The following is a 22,957-nucleotide window of genomic DNA, read 5'->3' as shown; positions in this document are numbered from 1 at the left end:
GGAGGCGGCGGCACAGCAATACCACGAGACATTGATGCATTCGATATGCCCCGGCGAAACAGATCTGTAAGAATAATACCATGCTTTGTAAATGGCTTACACGGCTTAGCGGTACTATTTTTGTCTTCTCCGTCAGTTGAAGGAGCCTCGTAAAACCACAACATCGCCGTCTCACTAAGCAACATGACACGGGAAAAAACGTGTTGTAGCCAGGCACAGGCACGCAGATTACGGTAGTCCTCATTTACACTTTTGGCCTTCTCAACTGTCGGGAGAACAAACGTCAAAGCGAAGGTTTTTCTTCATCATCGGTTAGAAGAGCACTGGAATGCTCGGTACGCTTCTACCGAAGGCGGCCCGCGTCCTGAGCCCGCCAGACCAATACTGCACCTCTGTTCTCTGTTAAAGTTTTCTACGACACATGTTTGAAAGGTGAAGTGCGTCAGAGCCTCGCCAGCCGTGGTGCCTAGGCTTGCGGAGAGTTCTGGGCCGCGAAACCGGTGCGATATGCCGAATACCAGTAGAAGCAGGGAGTAACCTGAAACGAATACGTTTATTTTCAACGACGGCGAACGCACTACTAGTCTACGCCGTAATAGTAAGATAATCAGGTGGCATTTCCGATATGGGAAAGAAATTACCCTCCATTGCTTGGCCATAGACAGAAACATGCCAACTTGGACAGACCAACACGTGTTGTTACACGCCAGCGTTAGGCTGTATTGCGGTATGGATGGCATGGTATCGTGTTATCGATCTGAGACTTTTTTGGCACCAACAACCGAGACATGGGAGCAAGGGAGATGATCGGTCAGTGTAAGTTAAGTTATGTTAGAGGTAAAAATTCGTATGACACCACCGCAACTATGGATATCCCCCCGCAATCGAAATAATTGTCTTTGGGGGTCTGGACTGCATCTATCAGACCGACAGCAGCATTAAGGCCCAAGTACGGAGTATTAATGCAGCTCCTAATTAGTTCGATAGTTGATGTATATCGGTCAGTCAATATCATATCCACATACCAAGTTGCTTCTTTTCAGCGGTCAAGATCTCGCCTGCAGACATGCCTGCATACTCAGCCCTAATCAACGTTGTTGAGAAAGAGCCAGTAAGCTGACGATGGAAATTCGCAAATTGGGTTTCCCATTTGTGTGTGACATGAACCAAGCGGTGACAGAAAACCGCCGCCCCTGGTCTCAGCTATTCCAGGGCGTTTGGTTTGGTGAGATTGTGTCTATTTTTTACCAACGCTTCATCTCAACTCACATGTGAACGGGGGCATGACAGTCAAGGTTCAGGCTCATGGACCACCGAAATTGGACGTCATTCAACAAGCATCAAACACCCTGGGCAGCATACCCACCTGAGAGGGAGCCTAGACGAGGAGGGCTAGAGCGTAATCTCAATCTTGTACAATTGGCCAGGGTGAAATTCTTCGAAAGCTTCCATGCGACGTTCTATACCAGGATTTGCTGTGGAACCCCCAACAAAGAACCAGCCTTTCTCCAGCTTCACCTGTTTCACACTGCTTGGCTGACGAGGCCGTCTGAGCCGTTCTGCCAGCCAAGATGGGCGTCGACCACTGCATCTTCCAATAATTGCCTGTTTTGTCAAAATGAATAACGCTACGAAGGTGATGGCTGCCACGGAGAAGATAAAATCAAACGGCTCGGTAACCGGACTCGTTGGAATGAATCAGTACAGACTTTACTTACTGGCTGGTCTGGACTTGATTTTCGCTGTAGATTTTTGACGTCGACGGGTTTCGTTTTCCTGAGTTGCTCTCCTTGGAGAACTAACCTAGAGTTTTGGTGCGCCTCCACGGCGGAAGCCGGTTCCTAAGATTTACACTGGCAGTTGATAGCGCTGGGCCAAAGTACACGCCGGCTCATGATACTCGTGGCCTTTGGACGCATCAATTGGATACCCAGTACCGGTAACAGTCAGTTTTGAGTTGACTGCATCGAACATCACATCTAGGGGCTGCTGGCTGTGCTACATTGGCAGCCTGCTAGGCAGCCCAGCTGATCTCTCGATATCCAATAGAAGGTTGATAATGCGCCGTAGGAAGCAAGGAATCGTCATAATGGGCATTTACAAAGTGCCCCCGTTATTGCTTTTTTGGGGTCGGCCGGCATTCAAAAGTCCAATGGGCGTGTCATACAAGCAGATGATTGAGAGTGTCGTATTGGTAGAGACTAGGCTGGGCAGTGAGAGTAAACTGCTGTGCTGTACGAACTAATTGATGCACATTTGCATCTGCAGCATCGGTGAGGACAAACACAATACCTACCCAGTAGAGACTGAAAATGTGGCCGAGCACATTGCATTTGTGCTACTGCAAGCACAGGGTTCAGGATGGGTATCAAGAGACAGCATGTAATTAATTGTGAGTTGCAATATTCATTAATTATTGAATGAAATGGTGGATTTTACTGAATTACTGGGCGCTTTGTTGTGCGACAGGGGCCGATTACTGATGACTTGGCTTGATTGCTGTAAAGGGACTCCATGTCTTGTTATTCTATGCCATCGACCGTTTGCTTGTTTCAATTTCCGTATTTCTATTTTTTGTCACTGTCCGTTTTAGCAAGAGGCTTGCCAATGAAAAGGAGACAATATAGGAGGTGTATCGTATTCTCTTACACCGCACCAGAATAGCTGGAGAGAAAACCCAAGGCTCGGCTGTCAATTGACTGCCCGCTTGCTTCAGGTGTCCGGCGGGCTCTGGTACCTAGGGCCAAAGTACCTCGACTGACGTATCTACCTCGTACGAGAGAGCCTTAGCTCCATCCTGACCTCCATTTCACATTTCAGCGTGGCATGGCCCACGGCATGGCATGGGTATAGGGGGTGTGTCCTGGAGCGGGTCCTCATCATCTCCTGGAGGGCTGAGGGCGTGCATGCACACCCCCTAATTCTCTTCTCTGGCCCCCCCTGTCTCTGTCTCCAAGTGGTGCCCTGTGTCTTGCGCCCTGGCTGCCCTGGCTGGGCTGCTTCACCTCAGATTACCTTTTGGCTAGGAGCTTGAGCTGGGCTGGAGGCACAAACCAAACACCAGACTGCCCTGGCCAGGAATATTAAAAGGGCAGCGACCTCCCTCTTCCCCACGACCGATTATTCACATCATCAACTCAATAAGAATCTATTCAGGCATTCACTCTTGGCCTCTACTAGCTCACTTACCTCAACTCAACTTACAAACACTCGAGCACTTACACAACAACTACCACTACTACTTACTACTACTACTGCTACTACTTGATCGATACACTCGGATCAACTCAACCACCAAACAACATCTACATCTGGAACTGAGCCATCTACACTCGGTTCTCAATACAACAACTATTCGAAGCTATATCTTCAAACTACCATCAACATGCCTGCTCAACGACCTTCGCAGCTTCCTCCCTGCCCTGGCCCCCCTCCCAACCGACCTCTGCCTGCTCTTCCCAAGCGAGGTTAAAGCATATCGACAGTATCGACAGTTAAACCAGCATCTGTCTTGGGTTTCAGCCTCTTCTCCGGGATCACGCAACCACCAATACATGACACCAACAGGCAGGCTCTTGGCTTCAGCTCTTCTCGTCGGTTACACAATGGCAAAGGACAAGGTTCGCCCGGCTCTTGCGACCTCCTGCGCCGCATATGCACATGCGAACTACGACTGAACCCCTATATGCACATAATCTATCATAATCACTCTGGGTTTTGGTATGCAAGCCGCCTGCATGCAAAATACTACCGCTTTTCGACTTGTTCATCCGTCAAATCAGACAACCTGCTTTTACCGGATCTTCCTGGCCACTTTTGCCCAGGCATTTCGCGACCCGGTCAATTCACCAACTTCGTCCCTTATGGCTGGACCGACCGGACTCTTCAACTTCACTTCTTTGCGTGCGCCCTTCACTAAGCGCATTATCGTTACAATACCCTATATCACACTATCTAATAACCCTTTTACCCTTTCTTTACTTCGTTCATCACTATTTGGGAGGAATTTGTTCCACGGTCTTTCAAGGGAACTGTATCAATAGACAGGCATTATCACGGCGTCTCACAACATACACCGCATTGTTCCACTATCTTTGGCATTGCGCGCATGTGGGCTTATTGTTTTTATGATGAACACGTTGGTTGGGAACATAGATATCATTTGGGATGGGGGTTGGCTATTTACACCCGATTATCCTCTGGAGCAAATGGGATTACCTTATGTTTATGTCCACTGATCACTCAGTGTTGACGGAAATGGAACGAGATACCAGGATACTTTTTACGCGAACTCAATCAAACTTGAAATTGCCCCTAAACAAACAAGATTCAAAAGAGTGACCTTTGTCTCGCAACGATAACTTAGTATGGCTTCCCTTCTTTTTTTTCTTGCTTCCCGTGTCTCTCCTTTTGCGAATCTCCAGACCCGAGAATTGCTTGGCGGACGGACCACTCCAGGGCCTGATGCCTTAAAAAGCGAAATGTCAATTGCGTTTCTCAAATTACCATGTCCCCCTGTCTCGATAGCGCCTCGTGATCTTTAGTATCCTTGTCTAGTAGCTCCCTTGCATCGTACAATCTTTGTCATAGTTCATTAACTTATGCCTGAGCTGGGTTTGGCTCATGGGCATTGCCAGGCACAGGCACAGAAACAGCAGTTCGCTTCCCTACATAGCAATTCTCACCCTTTGATGCCTACGCCGCGCTTCTGCAGCGTCGATCCGAACAGCTGACGCTCGCCTCAACAACAACTGAAACTTACAGGGCCCCTTTACCAGGGGAACCTGACTGCTTGCGCAATACATTACTGCGGCTGCCCTGAAATGTCTAATCATAGTAGTGATAATTGCCATGTACTATCATGTCTTACCCGTCTTCAACTGCGGCCGGACTTGCCGTGGCTTACAAGGTAAGAAACCCGGCGCTGATCGCCTCCTATTCCCCAAGTTGGAGATGTCACCGGGGTGAGGGGTAGACAAAGACAAGATTCATCAAATCGTCATCTTTTAGAGAGAAAAACTCGTTCGCTTCGCTTAGTAGTTCCCCTCGAAGTGTGATCTGATCTCCCCCTAAAAGAGCGACCTAACGTTAGTACAAGGTACGGCACACTGTAACTCTTGGTGCGGAATGGCATCGGAATTAGATCCAATGACAATCCAGAAAACATTAGTGTTTTCTTTGTCCTTTATGTCCGGCCCTGAGCCGGCGCGACGCCAGTGGGAGCCTCTCAGCCTTCACAACCGCAATTGGTTTGTTGGCCGACCCTATTCAAGTTGGTTGTCATCGATTCCTAAGCAAAGGGTGAGACGGGCTGATAGTTAGTTGGGTTCCAAGTCCAAGGCCGAGAGCTAGCCAACATGTTGGGATGATTTATGATTGGTACCAGCTGAAGGTGAAGAAATCCAAGTTCATGGTATTGGAGTCTTTGGCTTGTAGTAGTTTGCTTGCTTCAATTGTTTGGCTCTGCCACTCTCACAGTGAGAATCATTAAAAAAGACGACCGTGCACATCGAAAATGATGAAACAGGCGGTCACGCCCATCAAAGCTATGAGGCTGCTTGTCTTTGACATATTTGGATCGTCTAATCGCCATGTGGCGAACATGGCCAAATCTTTTGCTCCATCACCTCGTCATGTTCCTGTGCCTGTCTCAGAAGATTGACGATCGCTGTCAATGTCCGTTCTGTTACCGCTTCAGGGGGTACGGGTGAAGATTACCGACAAAGCCCTCATTGTCCGTCGAAATAAGGAGTTGGACGAAGATCACTCGTTACCATCGGCCCAATTACGCAATGGATGAATGGCACAAGCTAGCTGTAGTGAGCAGTGATTAGTGGTGCCTCAATACCTATAGTTTAGGCTTTGTGGCATCGTACCCTTCCGCTCTGCTCTGGCGGTTGGTGTAAGTTTGTTGGTGAGACGTTCCGATCGATGTGGCTCATATCGACCACTAGTATTTGAGAGCAGTTGTTGAAACACCAACGTACATACCGTAATCATTCAACTCTTGTTCATCTTATCTATCTCCGAAACTCTGGGTTCTTGTTTGACATTGGTTCAGCCAGCAGCGAAACAGCGCTGTGAGGGTTGGTATGCAGATCAGACCTAGTTGTCAAAGTATGTATCCCGGATAGGAATATGATATTTCTCCAAAGTGGGTATAAGTGGCTTCAGGGACTCAGAACGAGAGAGTCAGTCATTTTGACCAGCCAAAGCCGTTTCCATGACATGAAAAGCCAATGGCAATGATACGCCAGATCAAGATAGTCTTCGGACTCGAACCTGGCCGACAGGACGGGAGGCTGTATCATGTTAAAGCCCGACTCGATGGTGTGAAGGCTAGACAAAAAACAATACAGATAGCCGGATTGAACTACTGAGAGAATTTAGAGTTCTGTCGTATTAAACTTAACCTTCACGATGCAGTATTTTGTCACTTACAGATGAATTATGGAGTAGAGGGTTCCCGCTATGATACTGGGCGCCAAAATCAATCACGTGGCTACGCGCTGTCACTCATAGCGGGCGGGGCACTCTGCTAGGCGCTGCCAGGCTAGTCGACTAGAGACAAGAACAACCACAAGGCTGGCGTTTGTGAAGCCTTTCAAGAGTTCCCCGACCTCGAGGATCAACTAAGTTTTACTTGGTGATATTGGCGTACCGCCACGAGATCTACCACAAAACTTTATACCATCTCTCCGCCTCAGACTACCGCACGCTTCCGTTACTGCGGACTGAATCCCGCAATCATACAACCTTTGCTTTCGGAGCACATGACGTCCGTGGTATAACTACAGACAACCTGGGATAGCTTCACAGCCTGATCGTCGGACCCTGGCCAGCCATGTTAGACCTTCACGTATGGGGCTCCGCCTTTGGCCTCCCGTCCATTGACCCCGAGTGCCTTGCTATCATCACATACCTGCATAGCAGCCTCCCTGTATCAGCCTGGCGCCTGATTCCAAGCAACGATCCTTCCATCAGCCCGCGTAGTATGGCTTACCATTGCCGTTGCCTTGACTGAACCCTGTCTTGCTGACCGTTGCAACCAGATACACTACCAGCATTGTATGATGAGGGCGTATGGGTATCAGGCTTCGGTCCTATTGTCGAGTACTTGACTGACAAGTCCATCGGTGACAATCTGGATGCTGGCCTGACCGACATTCAGCAGGCTGACCGTATTGCATATGCTGCCTTCTTGTCTGCGCACGCTGCTCCATTGCTGGATCTTTCACTCTATGTCTCCGCTGCCAACTGGTCAGCCACAACTCGGCCCGCCTTCAGCACTCTATTATCCTTCCCATTGACATGGACAGTTCCGCCACTGCTCCGTGCCGAGGCTGTTAAACGTGTTGAGCACCTGGGCTTTGCTGATATGGATACCGACTTTGACCCTAATGGCGGCCTTCACCTATCCTCCGGAAGAGATGCTTTACCAGAGACATTCCGAAGGCACATTCCTGTGAGGACAAAGAAGACGATTCATGAAGAAATGACCCCTGAACAAGCAGTTCTTATAAGGTTATATGGAATCACAGAAGACTGTCTCACTGTGTTAGATGATTTCCTTGAGGGAGGGCCCGAGGAGAAGATGCATGGTTTCTTCAACGGTACAGAAATCTCATCTTTGGACTGCTTAGCCTTTGGCTATCTCGCCTTGATGCGTGATGCTCCCGTACCAAGATCTTTCTTAAAAGATTGGCTCATGAAGAAGACACCTCGGTTGTCCACGTTTGTTGACGGTATGAAGACAAGATGTCTGGACAAGTCCAAACTCTTGCCGTTGGTTGAGCCTGGTAATAACACCGTATTACGCATTGGAAGCCGAACTCTTGACAGCATCCTTCACAACGTTCCTGGTCTGGGTGATGAGTATGCGACCGAAGTGCGAAGACGTGCTGAAGGAGGTATCACTGGCATTGATGCCAGATCCCTCATGTTGGCATTGAGTCTCCTTGCCACAGGTGCAGCTCTTGGCTATGGCTACCACACATACAAGGCACTACAGCCATTTGGATCACGGATACAAGTGTGGTATTCACACAAAAACTATTCGAAACTCAGCGAGTTTGGTGCGCTGGGCTCCATGTTGGGCAGTGTATTAGGAGGACCAGTGGAAGCACCTAGACCATCTCATCCGTCAAACCAGGCTCGGTTCGTCGAGACCGATACAGACGTGGACTAGGAATGATGATAACGATGTAAAATTATTGTACATTTATGTAATAGACAAACCACTTCCAAATACCCTCTGTCAGAGGGATAACCCCAAAGGATGTTCCCTTCCCGTGATCTAGATGTTGCGAACTATTTATCATAATTTTCCCCAAGGCTTATCAGACCCATTGCCACTTAGTGACTTCACATCTCTTTGTGCCATGATTTATATCTGTCTGATCTCTTTGCCAACCATCTCAGGTCGCTCAATTTCCCACTCATCTCGCAAGACGGCGAAAGTGAGATCTGTCACCAGCAGACTCTGACCCAAACTCCACACAAGAGTGATGGCATAGAAGAAATTGGCATTGCCGCTTCCTGCATAGATCCAGAGGTGGTAAAAAGCTGGCCCAAGAAATGTCGCGTACAGCAGCGTAGAGGTGGTAACAAAAGCGTACCGCATAAGGGGGAAAACATGTCGGAACAGAGGGACCACAGACAAGAAGAGGCTGGCATCTGCAAGCGAAGGATAAGGCTTGAAGATTGAGAAAATGCCCAGTAGGATGGTCAAGACAGCCAAAGGCTGGGGGCGGAGACGGATAGAGAGGGCTGCAGGATAGGCTGCAAGATGCAGCCAGAACACGCCAAGGAAGAAAGCCCTAAACGAGTCAAACATCTCAATGAAGAAATACCACCACAGTCCCACGTTAGGTGTGAGATCCGATAAGGTCAATTGGATGCCATATGTGCGAGCCAGGAACTCCCAGGAGTTGTTGGCAAGCAAAAAAGACATGCCCAATAACGAAACCACGCACCCCAGCACAACAGCTACGTTAGTAGCTGCAAACTTAGTGATGCAAGCAATCCGACGCTTCTCAACTTGGCAATCATAGGCAAGGAGGACAAGCGGAGGGAGGAGCAGGATAGGATACATAGACAAATAAGATGCGAAAGAGATTGCGACCATGGCGTTGAAAGGAGATCCTTGGATAGCTTTGGCGATGGCAAGAAGAATGGCGCAGTTGGTGAAGACGCCTGTTGATCGTCCTATACATGTCGCGATGGTGTATGGGTTGAACAAGAAGCTGGCGCCTATTAGTTCTGATACACGAAGTTCTGAGTCAAGATATCCCTTACCCAGCAGCAATTGCAGCACTACCAAACTTATTGGCACGGCGCGGCGATGTAAATAGCTTCGAGTTGCCCGCAACACCCGATTCGGCAATTTTATACAGAGCGTCGGCGCTGAGGAGGTCGACGGCGATGTAGAGTAGGTGTGTGAAGATGGGCCAGCTCTTTACGTCGGGGAGTAGCGAGAACAAGGGCAACAGAAGAGGAGCCTGGTGGAAGACACCACCATCGTATGGCGAGACATTGTTCGTATATAGGAATAGACCTTCTTGTACTTGGGGGTTTGTAAGTACCTAAGCTACATTCGATGCTCGTTATGCGACGACCGGTTGAGACTTACATCGCTTGAAGCTTGTGACGGGGGTGGATATCTCGACGCGACCTGTTAGGAGATCGGGCAGGCCAGGGAAAGCAAGGAATAAGATAAGTCGCAGCAGGGCAGCGCCGGCGAACACGCTGGCTTTGCCTCGCAATGCCATTGTGTCTGACATTGCATCCCTCCAGCGAATATTGTTGGTATAAGCAGCTCTGGAGGAGGTTCGCGATACAGTTGAATTGGAGGCCACTTGGCTGGTTGAGCTCCCGTCCTTGCTTGGCGGCCCCTCCACCTTCGGGATGTACCTGCGACGGGAGAGGGGCCGCTGGAAGAGCCGCTGGAGCTTTTCGCCAGAGCTCGATAACAGCTCCACTATATTCGCTGGATTGGCGATGCCAGGCGCTGCAAATGCGCTTAAGGGTGCTGAACATGCCCCCGGGCGGTGAGCGGCCCATCACCCAATGAAAAGTCTCCATTTGTGGTCTAGTCCATACTAGCGCCAGATCAAGGCGGTACAACTTGGCATAAAATTTCATGTTGGAAAAAAAAGTTGAAAGATTGTTAGGAAAAAGTGCCCCGCTGGTTTCGCAGAGAGATACAATCAACCACCAACACTATCACATCTCCAATTAACAATGCCTCGGATAAAGAAGAAGGGAAAGGCCGGCGCGGCCAAGAACTACGTTACTCGAAACCAGGCGATTCGAAAACTTCAGATCAGCCTTCCCGACTTCCGAAAGCTGTGCATTTGGAAGGGAATCTATCCTCGCGAGCCCCGAAGCAGAAAGAAGGTTTCCAAGTCTTCCACCAGCTCGACTACCTTCTACTACACCAAGGACATCCAGTATCTGCTCCACGAGCCGCTGCTTCAGAAGTTCCGCGATCAGAAGGTTCTTGAGAAGAAGATCTCTCGTGCGCTCGGTCGAGGCGATGTCACCGACGCCGCTCGCCTAGAGGGCAATGCTTCGCGACCTGAGAAGACAGGAAAGCCTCGCTATACTCTTGACCATGTCATTCGCGAGCGCTATCCCACATTTATTGATGCGATCCGAGATCTTGATGACTGCTTGTCAATGCTCTTTTTGTTCGCCAACTTGCCTTCCACCTCCTCGGTTCCCGCTAAGATGATTGCCCGTTGCGAGCGCCTGTGCCTCGAGTTCCAGCACTACCTCATTGTGTCGCAGAGTGTTACCAAGTCGTTCCTCTCCATCAAGGGTATCTACTATCAGGCAAACATCCAGGGCGAGGAGGTCCTCTGGCTGGTTCCTTACAAGTTCAACCAGCGCGTCGTTGGCGATGTCGACTTCCGTATCATGGGCACCTTTGTTGAGTTCTATATGACCCTCCTCGGCTTCGTCAACTTCCGACTGTACACCTCTCTTGGCCTCAAGTACCCTCCCAAGTTCGACCAGGCTAAGGATGAGGCTGGTGCTGAGCTCGGCGCTTTCACCCTCGAGGGCAAGACCTTGGTTGGTGCCGACGAGAAGGAACAGAAGACATTGGAGGCTGCTGAGCACAAGCCCGACCCCAAGGTTCAGGCTGCTGTCAACAAGGTTATCAAGAAAATCAAGGGCAACGATGACGATGAGTCGACAACAACGTCCGAGAACCAGGTTGAGGGCGAGGACCAGGAGGCCGGTGTAATTGATAAGTTTGAGCCTGCAGTCTCTGGTGGCGATATTCTGCCCCAGCCCTCCAACACTGGAAACAACCCCAACAGCCTCTTCTCCAACCTCACCATCTACCTGTCCCGCGAAACCCCACGACAACCCCTCGAATTCCTTCTCAAGTCTTTTGGCTGCAGGCGTGTTGGCTGGGACGCCGTTCTCGGCGATGGCGCTTTCACCACCAACGAGCTTGACCCTAATATCACTCACCAGATCGTTGATCGACCTCCTATCCAGGCCTCTGCTGAGGATGAGGCCGATGGCGACGACAACCAGACATCACAGAAGCTTGCTGCCAACCGACGAGTTCCAGGACGAACATACATTCAGCCTCAATGGGTTTGGGACAGTGTCAACGACGGCGAGCTGAAGGAGCCTCATCTGTATGCTCCTGGAGCTGATCTTCCTCCCCATCTGAGCCCCTTCGTGAGGAACGTCCAGGGTGCATATGATCCCACTGTTCCTCTGGAGGAGCAAGAGCCTGAGGCTGAAGCCATTGAGGCTCAGAGCGATGGCGAGGATGAGGTTGATGATACTGCTGAGGGTATGGATGTGGCTGATTCTGATGAGGGAGAGGGAGAGGGCGGCGAGGACGACGAGTTTGGCGGCTTCTCTGCAGACGAGCAAGAAGAGGACGAGGAAGAAGATGATGCCGAGCAACGGCAAGACGAGCTTGAGGCTGAGCTCACTGGTGGTGCTGTTAAGCCCAAGACAACGAACGCCAAGGCCAAGGCTAAGGAGGACGCTCGCAAGGCCCTCTCCAAGAAGGCTCGCGAGGAGGCTGAGGATCTGGAGCGTGCGAAGGGTATGCTCAGCAAGAAGAAGAGAAAGCTGTATGAGCAGATGGTGTACACAAACAACAAGAAGAGTGCTGAGGACCAGAAGCTACGGGCCAAGAGGAGAAAGTTCGAAAAGGAAAAGGCCACCAAGGGCAAGGCCAAGGCTTAGGCGTAATGTTAAGGCACTGTTTTATACCATTCCTATAGATTTTAAGCTGTACGCGATTAAAAGCATTTATTGAGTTGGTTATACGCAAATCTGTGTTGAGCAAATGCTGTGTCGGTGAATGTTGTCTCAGGTGGATAACCTGGCTTTTACTTTGCGACGCACCTCTGAAAAACTTGAACTTCTCAACTCACCACAAATACTGGCTCAACCATCCTGGCAGAATACTACCCACGGATAATGTGATTCCTGGAGATTAATCTACATCTGAGCAATTATATTTACACATCATTGTTACCCGTCTTTCCGCCAAGATGGAAGCAAGCGCTACCACCTGGGAGTTAGACAGCGATGAGATCGCATCTATCGCCTCTGAGGACTTGCACGAACATAGACCGAATCGCTGGACGGGCGCTAAATCGACATGGCGCACTCTGACGGAAGAGGACAGACTGCTCTGGCAATCAATGAAGCAGATTAAAGATCAGGATCTCGCGGTGCATTTATACAATGCTTTTGCGCTAAAGCGACGAGGCCGAAATCCAGAGACAGCACAGGATTTAGTCGTCAGAACAGTGAGTCGATATCATCTTTTATACCACAAGTGGAATGCACTGACGATGGAACTTAGGAATCTGGTGAAGAAGGTGTTTGGGCACCGCCCAAGGCATGGACTGCATGGCCGCTCAAACATAAACATGTGCCCAAGGAGTGCTTCACCAACGAACAGCACGACGAAGATGACCATTTTACATTCCGCAGAGAGGAAGAGATACTCCCCAGTACTGAGCTTGAAGAAGAAATATCTGCCACTATCTTGAGAACTGCCAAGCGTCGGTTCCGCAGGAGGAAGAGCAAGATGGCCAAACCGTCCATCGAAGAAGATTCCACGCCTCTATATAATGAGAGTGGCAACAGCACACCTGATCCTTTGTCACGCGAATCTTCTGCCAAGCTTGAGACTGATGAAGGCAAAGAAGAAGATGAAGATGAAAAGATGGCTGTCGATGAAGAAGATGGTCGGCGTACACGACGTAATCCCAAAACTTATGAACCAGTCGAGTCCACCAACGACGAGGCATCCTATGCCCTTTTACGTCCACCAACACGACACATTTTATCACAGCTGGACAATACACTAAAAATACTTCACAATTCACGTATTACAGGCATGAATTATCTCTCTGATTCTTCAACTGAAGAGGAGTCAGATAACCAGAGCCAAAGTGGACAGAAGAGATCTCGTGGTCGTCCGCGAAAAATTCTACATGAGGTTGACACATCTGCATCTACCTCACCAGCGGGAGCTGGTAAAACCAGCAGACGAGGTCGCCCCCGAAAAGTCCATATCCCTCATGCTGGAGAATCACATGAAGAGATGCTTCAACGTGTTGCTCGTGAATCTCATCGAAAGATCCCCTCGACGCTTGAAGACAGAGACGCAGCTTTTGAGGAGTGGATCCGCAAAGGTGACGAGATCATTGAGCGAGAGCGAGAGCGATCACGATCTCTATCGTTGAAACGAGCAACTTCTCAAGGGGCAGAGACGGAGGAGGAATCAGTACCAGGAACAAACGCTGAACGTAAGCTCTTAAGATGGGGCTTGCGTGATTGGAGCGATGTGCTGGGCGCAGCTGCTATAGCAGGTTTCTCAGGCGATGTCATTGCGAGAGCGACACGAAGATGCGCTGATTTGTTTGGTGAAGGAATGGTAGTGAGGACGCTGAAGGAAGTGCCTGCCACTAATGATAAAGGCACCACTTCTGTCGAGTATCGTCCTGAGCCTATCCAGCTATCCTACTCGGATGAAGAAGCCAATGATGAAAGCGATGATGCCGCAGATCTCATACAGCGTCGTATCGCATCCCGTCAAGCCTCTCTCGCATACTCAAGTCGCAGCCCAGACTCCGTTAGAAGCCCCAGCCGTCACTCAACACGCTCTCCAGGACCATCATCAGCCGCCCGGTCTCCGAGCTCCCGCTCCAACTCTGCAGGTGGAATGTTATTTTGTCCAATTCCCTCATGCGACCGCGCTGCACAGGGTTTCGCACGCAAAGCAAACCTTCGACGGCATATGGAGCTTATACACCAGGGACAGACGGAAGAACTTGACAGTGACGAGGAGGTTGCAGGTGGTGTACATGTGGATGGCTTCCTCAAGCCTATTGTGCCGGGAAGGGGCTGGAGAGGCGAGGACACTATTCAGAGGAAGAGGAAGAGATTCTACGGTGATAAACCTGGGATGAGCCGTGAGACGAGTTATGCCGAAGAGGATCTGTCCTCATGAAACAGGAGTAATTCAGAGTGCCACTATTGTTGAACGACCTTCTGGCCTAGTAACGAGGGAAAGGGTTTGGTTGATTCATACATTGCTCACGGCATGCATGGTACAATGCGAATATCTAGTACAAAAGAATAAATAATTTCATATCTGATGGTCCTCTCTTTTCCCTTCTCTAGCTGTACGTGCCCCCCGGATGAAGAAGATAAATAGGTAACAAAAGATTCCATGCAGGTAGAAGAAACAGCAAAAGAGAAACTCCGGTACAGGGAATCGAACCCTGGGCTCCGCGGAACTGATCTCTCAGGTTATGAGAGCGCGAAATGTTAGCCACTACACCATACCGGACGGTGACTTGTTGAGAAGAGTCATTGCAATTTGATGCCAACAACGCAGAGGCACTCATACCAGTAAAGCTCGACGTTTGTTTAGCTGAGACCGAAGTAGTTCAAAGATAATGCAGACGGGAGGTGCAGACGAGAGAGACCACAAGAATGTGAATAGCATTCATTACTTTAATTGTCTAAAAGTCAAAGGGTATCAAGTACTCAAATAACCCTACAACGAAAACCCAGACAACAGTGCTGGGAATCGAACAATGAAGAAAACCATCCATAGCGATGCTTCCTTACAACACCCCAAACTCCCAGATCCAAAAGGCCCTACGAACAAAGGAACATTGACAGACAGTATATAAGAGTTTTAGTTGAGCCTTGGACTCTTTCTCCTAGACAGGCTCTCCTCAAGCGCGTTTGGAAGCATATTCTCGCCGCCCTCAGAGATGATGGGATCCCTGACTCCAACCTTCTTGGCGCTGCGAGTCACACGCGTGCTGCGCTTAAACAGTGGCAAAGTGCGCTCAGGGGGCATGGATATAATGCTGGCGCGAGGATCGAAGCCGATGGATCCAGTTGTGTGATTTGGTACATTGGGGTTCACTTCACGAAGGCTTCCGGCCAGACCTATGTGCTCAGGGGCACTAGCATTGGACATGCGAGAGGGCGGAGGTCGGACTGGGGATGTCATCATTTTCTGAGGGCAGTCAAGGTCGGCAAAGACCATGGTACCATCCCTGTCAGATGCGTCACGATCCTTGGTTGGTGTAGAAACCTCGTCGATGCGTGAAATGATGAGATCGTGATCTTCAGTGCGAGGAAGGTCAGTGGGGTAATGATATTGGACCTTGGCTGGTGTTTCACCAGTTGGCTGGTATTCTTGGAGGGCCGCGCGAGTGATGTCTTCGCGCAAGTTAGCCAGAGGTTGGCAGAGCTGATCATCGAGTGGCTCTAGGCCATCTTGAAGATCACCAAGATCGAGTTCCATCTCCTCGCCCAAGTTCTTGACGCGGTCAAATGTAGACTTGAAGTGCGATGAAATGTTTCCGAAAGACTCCTCAACAGTATTGGACAACGATTGAACAGACACGCTATGAGACTCATGGTGATGGCCGTTCTCAGTCTTTGCACGGCTGACAAAGTCGTCTAGGGCTTCCATTTGAACATCGAGATCCTTGATTTGCTCGTCGACAACACGAACAGTCTCGGCATGAACAGACTTGGCAGTAGCTTGGATGGAGCTGCTGTGGTCATTGGCGGCTGTCCAGTCATCCTTCAACTTCGTCTTGAGCTGCTCACGAGACTTCTTGACCTCGTCCAGTAGCTCACCCTCCTTGACATCCCACGTTGACATACCCTCGCCATATGTATCGACGGCCTGCTCCAAGTTGGTGCTGGTGGCCGTGATGCTCTTCTGAATCTGGGAAGCTCTGTCGTGAAGCCGTGACTCCTGAGCGTCGGCATGGGTGTTGATAAGAGCTGTTATTTGAGTCATGAGCTTCTGACGTTCATCAACGGCTTGGCGACGCTCCTCCACCAGGGCATCTTGAATTCGCGAGGAGATTGTAGCGTTTTGTAGCACAATCGTGTTTGTTGCTGCTTGGAGCTGTCGCTTGAGGTTGTCGCACTCAGCTCGCTGAGCAGTGATGTGCTTAACAAGATCCTCGAAGGTGGACTTGAAGTCTTTTCCAATAGCACTGTAAGAGTTGTGAAGCTGTAACCTGTCAGAATATGGTCTCTAAAGCTGTAATACAGAAGCTTACCTGTCCGTGGAACGCAGTCATCTCATTCAACATATCTGCCGCTATCCTCTCGGCAGAATGAGAGATAGACTGCAGGCTCTCGCCCATTCGCTCCTTGACCGTGTCACGAACAACCTTGATCTCCTCCAAAACCTCGTCCATATCCTCCTTCGACTTTTGCTTCGACTGGAGTAAGTCTTTTTTCGACTGAGTGAATGTGCTCAAGTGCTCATCGAGAAAAGTTTGTGTAGTCGATAGCTTACGCAGCTCCTCATCTACAAAGTTCTCCATGCGCTGTCCGACACTTGCAATATGTTCTTGCTGCTCCTCCTGGAACTCATTGATTCGACGCTCGACCATGGAGGTAACATCAGCAACCTGATCTTGAGATGTTGTCCATGTGTTTCGGTTGATCGACTGAAGATCCGACTTTCGCTTGTTCTTGGCATGAAGACCACCAACATCACGGACTGTCTTATGCAGCTTGTTGATGAGCTCTCCACCAACCTCGGTAAGCTTCTGCTCCGTCTTCTGGTGTGCTTTTCTGATCTTGGTTTCCTCAGCAAGTGACTTCCGTGTTGCAGAAAGAACAATCTCGGTTTGGTCCAACACTTCCTTGGTATCGTCCAGCTGGGCTTTTGTGCCCTCGTGATCCTTCTTTAGTCCCATGAACGTAGACTGTAGGCTGAACAGCTCCTGGACCTTGTTGCGCAAGTTGTTTTCCAGGGTCTCAAGCTTGGCAGCCTGTTCCTCGTTGACGATGCGGCGAGATTCGCTCTGAGCCGTCATCTCTTCGTAGGCTTCGTTTGAGAGATAGACACCGTTGCGTTGGCGAGTAGCGATAAGCTCACTCTTGAGCTTCTCGATTTCCATAGTGAAGTCCCTGAGCAGTGTCTTCTTCTCAACCATAGGGTTGAGCTGGGGCTTGTTCTTGATGTTCTTGGCCCTGAAGGCATAGTCGAGTGTTGATATGGTCTCTTCCAGGTTACTCTTGGCGGGAGAAATGGTTGCAATAATGCAAGTCTTTGTTCTACCACCAAGTGAGTCCTGTAACAAACGAGTCAACTTGGACTCTCGGTAGGGAATATGAGAGCTGCGGTCCACAAGCGCGTTGATGACTCGACCGAGAGTCAAGAGTGACTTGTTGATGAGGCCAGCCTCCGCAGCACGCTTGTTCTCAGCTCCTGATCGCTGAATGTTCTCACTTCCAGCCAAATCGACGAGGTTCAGCTTTCCAGCACTAACAAGAGCATCCACGCCGTGCTCGTTCGGCTTTCGGACATATGTGGTAATGGTGAAGACCGTGTGACTGCGAGAACTTAGATCATTGCACTTTGTAGCAGCAACCTGGCGTTTCAAACTGCCGTCCTGGAGCACTTTGACACCCTCGGTAGCGCTCTTGATGTGCTTCTCCTCCATGCCCTGAACAATGGTGCTGAGATGGCCTCGTCGTGAAGTGTCGTCGAAAATCTTGAGCTTGTTGCCCTCGTCGGATGAAAGCAGATCGCGGAGTTCTTCATTGTAAAGTTCAATAAAGGAGCACTTGATGGTACTCTCGGCGTTCTCAAGCTCGAGCTTGTTGAACAGTGTCTGTAGGACTCGAGGAATGATACCAGCTTCGTCTGAGAGCATACCCAGGGTGTCGGTCATGTCACCAGACATGGTATATGTCTTTCCTGTACCTGTCTGTCCATAGGCAAAGATGGTGCAGTTATATCCGGAGAGCATCTAAAACAGTTAATAACTAGATCTGTGTCCCGTATGCTCTTTCAACCCACCTCGTCCAGAATTGGCTTTACTGTATCATCAAAAACCATGTTTTGATCCGCCGCCTGGGAAAAGACGCGATCAAAATTATATGAGCGGTTGCTCAAGGCATTGGAGCCCATTGACAACTCGACAATCTTTCCCTTGACCGCATCTGCCGTAACAACGACGTTGCTGTTCTCGCGGACCTCACGCTCGTTGCGTCCGCGACATCGCACAACGACCTGGATATTTGTCTCCTCGGCGCTAGACTCGGCCTCAAAGTCACGCTCCTTGCGCTTAGTTCCGATGGTATTAACAGTGTTTACTGAAGCGATAGATCCAGTCGGTGATACGGCGCCGTTGCGCGTCGCGAGCGATGAGCCATATCGTGTCGGTGGTGCTCTTGACCCAGCTCTTACACTGGAGCGGCTGCTGTTGGCGGTGGCAGCGCGCACGCCTGGAGCCATGGCGATGCGGCTGTGCTCCCGATCGGAGCGGGTTGGGCGTGGAGGAGCCACGATGGGCAACTTTTTGTGGTTTCTATCGAGTTGACTCTGGTGTTGAAGGCTGTAGAAGAAGCCTCGAAGATGCTTCAGACGCTGCACATTCGCTTGATCGAGTATGAAACTAAAGGAGCAAAAATGTTTGAAACTTGTAGAACCTCGAATACGTTGACATTACAAGGAGGGGATGCCTGCATATAGTTTTGGTTATGATCGCGGCAGGGCTGTTTGACATAAAGTAAATAGTACAACTCTGTTGAACCATGTTTAGGTGGAACGGGCTAGGGTCAACACAAGCTAGGGCGTCCGTTGCCACGACAACCAGCCACCTCTAGCTCACCCTCCGCCTATCCTGGTCTACACTCAATGGAACTCTCACTAAAAGCGGTGAAAGTCATGTTACGATAGGTCATTATTTCATGTCTTGGATGCGAGTATCATAATCTCCGTTGTCATCATGAGACACTTTGATTAGGTCCTCAGTGATTCAAGGTCAAACATAAACGGCATTACATTCCCGTATGGGGATAAATGCTCAAGTACGCCTTCTATGTAATACAAAAAATTAATCAAAACTCCAGGATTTGTAAATTCGTCTCATCATGAAGCGCTCTGTGAGGCTGATAGATTGCTATTCGGTATCCATCTTATTGTCATCGGCTTCTGACTTCGTCTCGCTCGCTGGAGCTTTGGCTTCCTCTCCCTTTTTCTCTTCCTCCTTCACATCAGAAGCCACTGTATCAGCTTTCTTGTCGTCCTCGGCTTCTTCTTCTTCCTTTAGCTTCTTGTGGGTTTCGCTTTCAAGGTCTTCGTCTGCTTCCCGTTTGGAGCCTACGCTCTCTGCGCCGGGGCTCCTGGCTTCACTCTCGCTCTCAGCATCTCCATCAGCGTCTACATCGACCTTGCCCTCCTCGTCATCGTCATGTTTCCTGCCAACTGCCGCCTCAACATCGATCCCTTGCATTCCCATGCTACCTTCTGACATGAAACTCGTAGTTGTAGATTGAGGTCCGGTGTCGCTCATGCCGATCTCTTCGGGCCCTCTGGCATGGGGTATCTCGTCTTCTTCCTCATGTGGCTCTTCGTCCTCTTCCTCGTCCATCGTCATACGTTCTCCTTCATGAACCACTTCTTGGGCTCTTGACAGTTGGCTCACGGGGACCACGCCGGCTCTTTGCTCTTGGCGTAAGAGTTCTCCTTGTGTGACCCCTCGTGCATGCCCCGTAGATGGAATTCCGTTGACGCTGACTGAAACCGTCTCGATGCTTCCTACTCCATTGGGGCCCTCGATAGTCTCTGTGCTTTCACTGTGAATTTGAGCTCCCGGGGTGTCCTGTGAACTCTCCGGGCTGCGCCTCGTCAACCAAGGAATAGGCGTTAGCAGTGCTCCTCCCAGCGCTTCATCTGTGCCCAATGCTGCCGTTGTAGGGTTGCTCCATGAGACTGACACTGCTGGATCCTTGGGGTCCTCGCCATTCAAATGCATCGAAGACATGTCAGGAATAGGCGGTGGCAGGGGATATGTCTTTGTGCTCGATGTCACCTGGACTACGCGATCAACGGCATGTAGATAAGGCGCTACTGCTCTATAATGCGCTCTGGGTCGTAAGATCAGCTCGGCAAGGCGCTGAATGGTGTGTGGGGGGTGTGTCTCAAAGGTCTCGAGATGTTTGGTGATGTCAATGACCATATCGGCCAGTTGCTTGGGTAGCGCACCATCAATGACTTGTGTAGCTGGAAGCGACTCGGTTGCAGCAGTTTCCTTGTTCGTTTCTTGAGACGATTCGGCTTGTGGTGACGCGGGCGCAGATGCTCGCACCTCGACAGGAGGCTGGTGAGCCGGTGGTGGAGGCGGTAGTTTAGGGATGGGGAATTCGTTGTGCGCAATCTGAAGCGGTCAGTCTCTAGGTCGAGTCAATCGCAAAGCGACAGGTGGTAGTACCTTGTCAAGTCTGGCAATTATGTCACTGCGCACAGTAGGCCAGACGTCCCTATTGCAGTCAGGTTTTCATGTCCACATACGTGCATCCAGGTCTTTGAACTTACTTTTCCACAGTAGCGCCCGAGGCGAAAAGAGTGAGAGGTCCATTATCGCTATCGACCTCCATGTTATAAGTTGCGATAGAAATGTTAATGTGCGATGGTGTTGATCACCAAGTCGCGATCGGTCGCGATGCTTTGGTCAGTGGTGGGGTTGTAGATATGGGGGCATCTGTCCCGTTAGATGCATGTAAACTTAACCTACACCACACTGGCTAGGTACCTTAACTTAAGGTAGGTAATAGGGAACTACTTCGATCTACAAGTCTGTGAAGATCACATCGATAACCAATTCAAAAGAAGATGCTAATAGTGTGTGTTGATATTTTTGCTTTGGCAAGACAAGTTTGTGGTTGAAGGCATACAACGTTCCACGTCAGGCGCACTTTCATCCAAGGACCTGGTTTATCCATAACTAACATCGACACAACAGTACCATGAAGGGAAGTGTTGAGGCGAAACGAATTATCTTTTTATGGGCTCATCAATAAACACAACATTTCGTTTACTGAATACCATTAAGAATCTATCTATTATAACCTAAAAACCCAACGGAGAATACATCTTGGCCATAACCAGCCCGTTCTACGTTTAGAACTGGAACGGGTTATACAACCACTTTGACGGCTCAAACATTGCCTCAAACTTAATCCCATCATACGTTCCAATAGCACAACTTAGATCATGGAAACCCTCCAATCCCGTAACCGGTAGATCTTGCTCAGCATCAGTCTCCTCATGGAGCGCCCACCCACCCGTCATCGTACCGTTGCGCGTAAAGAAGATATCGACCTGCGGTTTAGGTCCACCAACAGAACGCAATGTCATGCCAATACCGTAAGTCTCTCCGCGCTTGAAAGGCTGAGTGAAATCGCGACCACCCCAGCGATCGTTGACGTATTTGTGTCCGTCGTCACCATGTACCGCTAGACTTCCGCGATGCCAGCCTGGCATGCGGAATGAAGGATAGGGTAGCGCGGTGAAACCCAGGGCGATGAATACCTCAGGGCTGTCGCGCGCAAGCTTAACTTCGTAGTAGATAGTCTTGGGCTGGCCGAGGCGAACAGGGTCATGCTCAGTTACTGAGTAGAGAGGTGGGTAACCAATAATGCAACGGTCAGGTGAGTTCTTCTTACTCCAACCTTGCCAATGTCCTGGTTCCATCCAAGTGAGCTTACCACTGAAGCCCACGGGCTCCATGAGGCGAATGTTGCCTGCCTGGAGAGCTGTCTTTCCAGTCTGGTCCAAGTTAATGGGTGCTGTCAATGGATACGACTGGCACCAATCCTCGCCAGCATTGGCCTCTTCCTCAGTAGCATTGCTTGTAGGAGACCTATCGTAACCGCTGAAGATAGCGGGTGGTGGTGGGAACAGTGAAGTATCCGGCACTGCCACTTCCCAGTCATGCTTGGGCGGAGGTCCAGGTGGTGGCGCGTAGTCTCCTCGGCCTGGTGGAGGCCCTAGAGGTGCAGAGTATGGAGGTGCATCATACTGCGCTGCGGCCTTGCCCGGCGGTGGTCCTAGAGGAGCAGAATATTGCGGCGATGAAGATTGACCAGGTGGTGGTCCCGGAGGTGGTGCAAAATCCGAGGCCTGTTTTCTGTCTGGGGGAGGCCCTGGGGGCGCAGAATAGCTAGACTCTCCAGCATATTGATTTGGGTCATTTTGAGGGTTGTATTTGCTCTTCTTTACATCTCCTTGACTCTGAGAAGATGCCGGCCTCTGCGCGGGACGAGGCGCAGGGTCATTATTCGCCTCTTTCTTGCTTCCAAAACACATGGCGATGATGATGATGTTGTTGAAATTAGGTATAGGACCTCAAGGTACATATGACGATGTTAATTAAGCAGGGATTCAAAAGTGGGCACCTGCAACCACATATAAGCTTAAATCAAGCAGGATTCACGGTTAAATAGCAAAAAATTACCCAAGAACGGTTATTGGTGAGCAATTGAGGGTTTAAGAAGGAAGTCTATATAGGTATGTTTCCTTTGGTCTTTTGGCCTCCTTTGTTGACATCATGTTGGTTTAAAGTAGTGGCTGTGCCGCTTAATTTCCACAAACACCACGCCGCTTTGAGCTTACACA

The 22,957-nt window shown here is 49.9% G+C and overlaps 7 protein-coding genes and 1 non-coding gene across 8 annotated transcripts; 3 read left to right on the top strand and 5 right to left on the bottom strand.

Annotated features, from left to right (window-relative positions):
* Positions 1 to 6,571: 6,571 nt before the first annotated feature.
* FOBCDRAFT_1420 (Tom37 C-terminal domain-containing protein) lies at positions 6,572 to 8,287 on the top strand. Its single transcript, XM_031180991.3, has 2 exons — positions 6,572 to 6,992; positions 7,053 to 8,287. The coding sequence occupies exons 1-2, from the start codon at positions 6,845 to 6,847 to the stop codon at positions 8,186 to 8,188; spliced, it is 1,284 nt and encodes a 427-aa protein (XP_031041759.2). The 5' UTR covers positions 6,572 to 6,844; the 3' UTR covers positions 8,189 to 8,287.
* On the bottom strand, positions 8,288 to 9,892 carry FOBCDRAFT_1417 (GPI transamidase subunit PIG-U). Its single transcript, XM_031180990.3, has 3 exons — positions 9,632 to 9,892; positions 9,298 to 9,565; positions 8,288 to 9,245 (listed from the first exon to the last, which is right to left on the bottom strand). Exons 1-3 carry the CDS (start codon positions 9,780 to 9,782, stop codon positions 8,387 to 8,389), a joined length of 1,278 nt encoding a protein of 425 aa, XP_031041758.3. The 5' UTR covers positions 9,783 to 9,892; the 3' UTR covers positions 8,288 to 8,386.
* Positions 9,893 to 10,159: 267 nt separating this feature from the next.
* On the top strand, positions 10,160 to 12,311 carry FOBCDRAFT_210488 (Pescadillo N-terminus-domain-containing protein). Its single transcript, XM_059609311.1, has one exon. It carries the CDS (start codon positions 10,243 to 10,245, stop codon positions 12,220 to 12,222), a length of 1,980 nt encoding a protein of 659 aa, XP_059466557.1. The 5' UTR covers positions 10,160 to 10,242; the 3' UTR covers positions 12,223 to 12,311.
* A 31-nt stretch (positions 12,312 to 12,342) lies between these two features.
* Positions 12,343 to 14,859, top strand: FOBCDRAFT_255162 (uncharacterized protein). The gene is made up of 2 exons (XM_059611161.1): positions 12,343 to 12,794; positions 12,851 to 14,859. Exons 1-2 carry the CDS (start codon positions 12,534 to 12,536, stop codon positions 14,504 to 14,506), a joined length of 1,917 nt encoding a protein of 638 aa, XP_059466556.1. The 5' UTR covers positions 12,343 to 12,533; the 3' UTR covers positions 14,507 to 14,859.
* FOBCDRAFT_t5 lies at positions 14,759 to 14,848 on the bottom strand. Its single transcript has one exon. It is a non-coding gene; the product is annotated as a tRNA-Glu (tRNA).
* A 73-nt stretch (positions 14,860 to 14,932) lies between the features above and the next one.
* On the bottom strand, positions 14,933 to 18,793 carry FOBCDRAFT_151283 (P-loop containing nucleoside triphosphate hydrolase protein; the record flags this gene model as incomplete). Its single annotated transcript, XM_031180987.3, has 3 exons — positions 14,933 to 16,549; positions 16,599 to 18,305; positions 18,356 to 18,793. 3 exons carry the CDS (start codon positions 18,791 to 18,793, stop codon positions 15,203 to 15,205), a joined length of 3,492 nt encoding a protein of 1,163 aa, XP_031041755.2. The 3' UTR covers positions 14,933 to 15,202.
* A 398-nt stretch (positions 18,794 to 19,191) lies between these two features.
* On the bottom strand, positions 19,192 to 20,981 carry FOBCDRAFT_255160 (uncharacterized protein). The gene is made up of 3 exons (XM_031180986.3): positions 20,876 to 20,981; positions 20,772 to 20,820; positions 19,192 to 20,717 (listed from the first exon to the last, which is right to left on the bottom strand). The coding sequence occupies exons 1-3, from the start codon at positions 20,935 to 20,937 to the stop codon at positions 19,461 to 19,463; spliced, it is 1,368 nt and encodes a 455-aa protein (XP_031041754.2). The 5' UTR covers positions 20,938 to 20,981; the 3' UTR covers positions 19,192 to 19,460.
* Positions 20,982 to 21,368: 387 nt separating this feature from the next.
* On the bottom strand, positions 21,369 to 22,903 carry FOBCDRAFT_210483 (uncharacterized protein). Its single transcript, XM_031180984.3, has one exon. It carries the CDS (start codon positions 22,646 to 22,648, stop codon positions 21,461 to 21,463), a length of 1,188 nt encoding a protein of 395 aa, XP_031041752.2. The 5' UTR covers positions 22,649 to 22,903; the 3' UTR covers positions 21,369 to 21,460.
* Positions 22,904 to 22,957: the final 54 nt, after the last annotated feature.

The sequence above is a fragment of the Fusarium oxysporum genome, chromosome I, assembly GCF_013085055.1.
Source record: "Fusarium oxysporum Fo47 chromosome I, complete sequence".
NCBI classification, from domain to species: Eukaryota; Fungi; Ascomycota; class Sordariomycetes; order Hypocreales; family Nectriaceae; genus Fusarium; species Fusarium oxysporum.
Note: the sequence above shows the minus strand (reverse complement) of the source record. Positions and strands in the feature narration are given on the sequence as shown.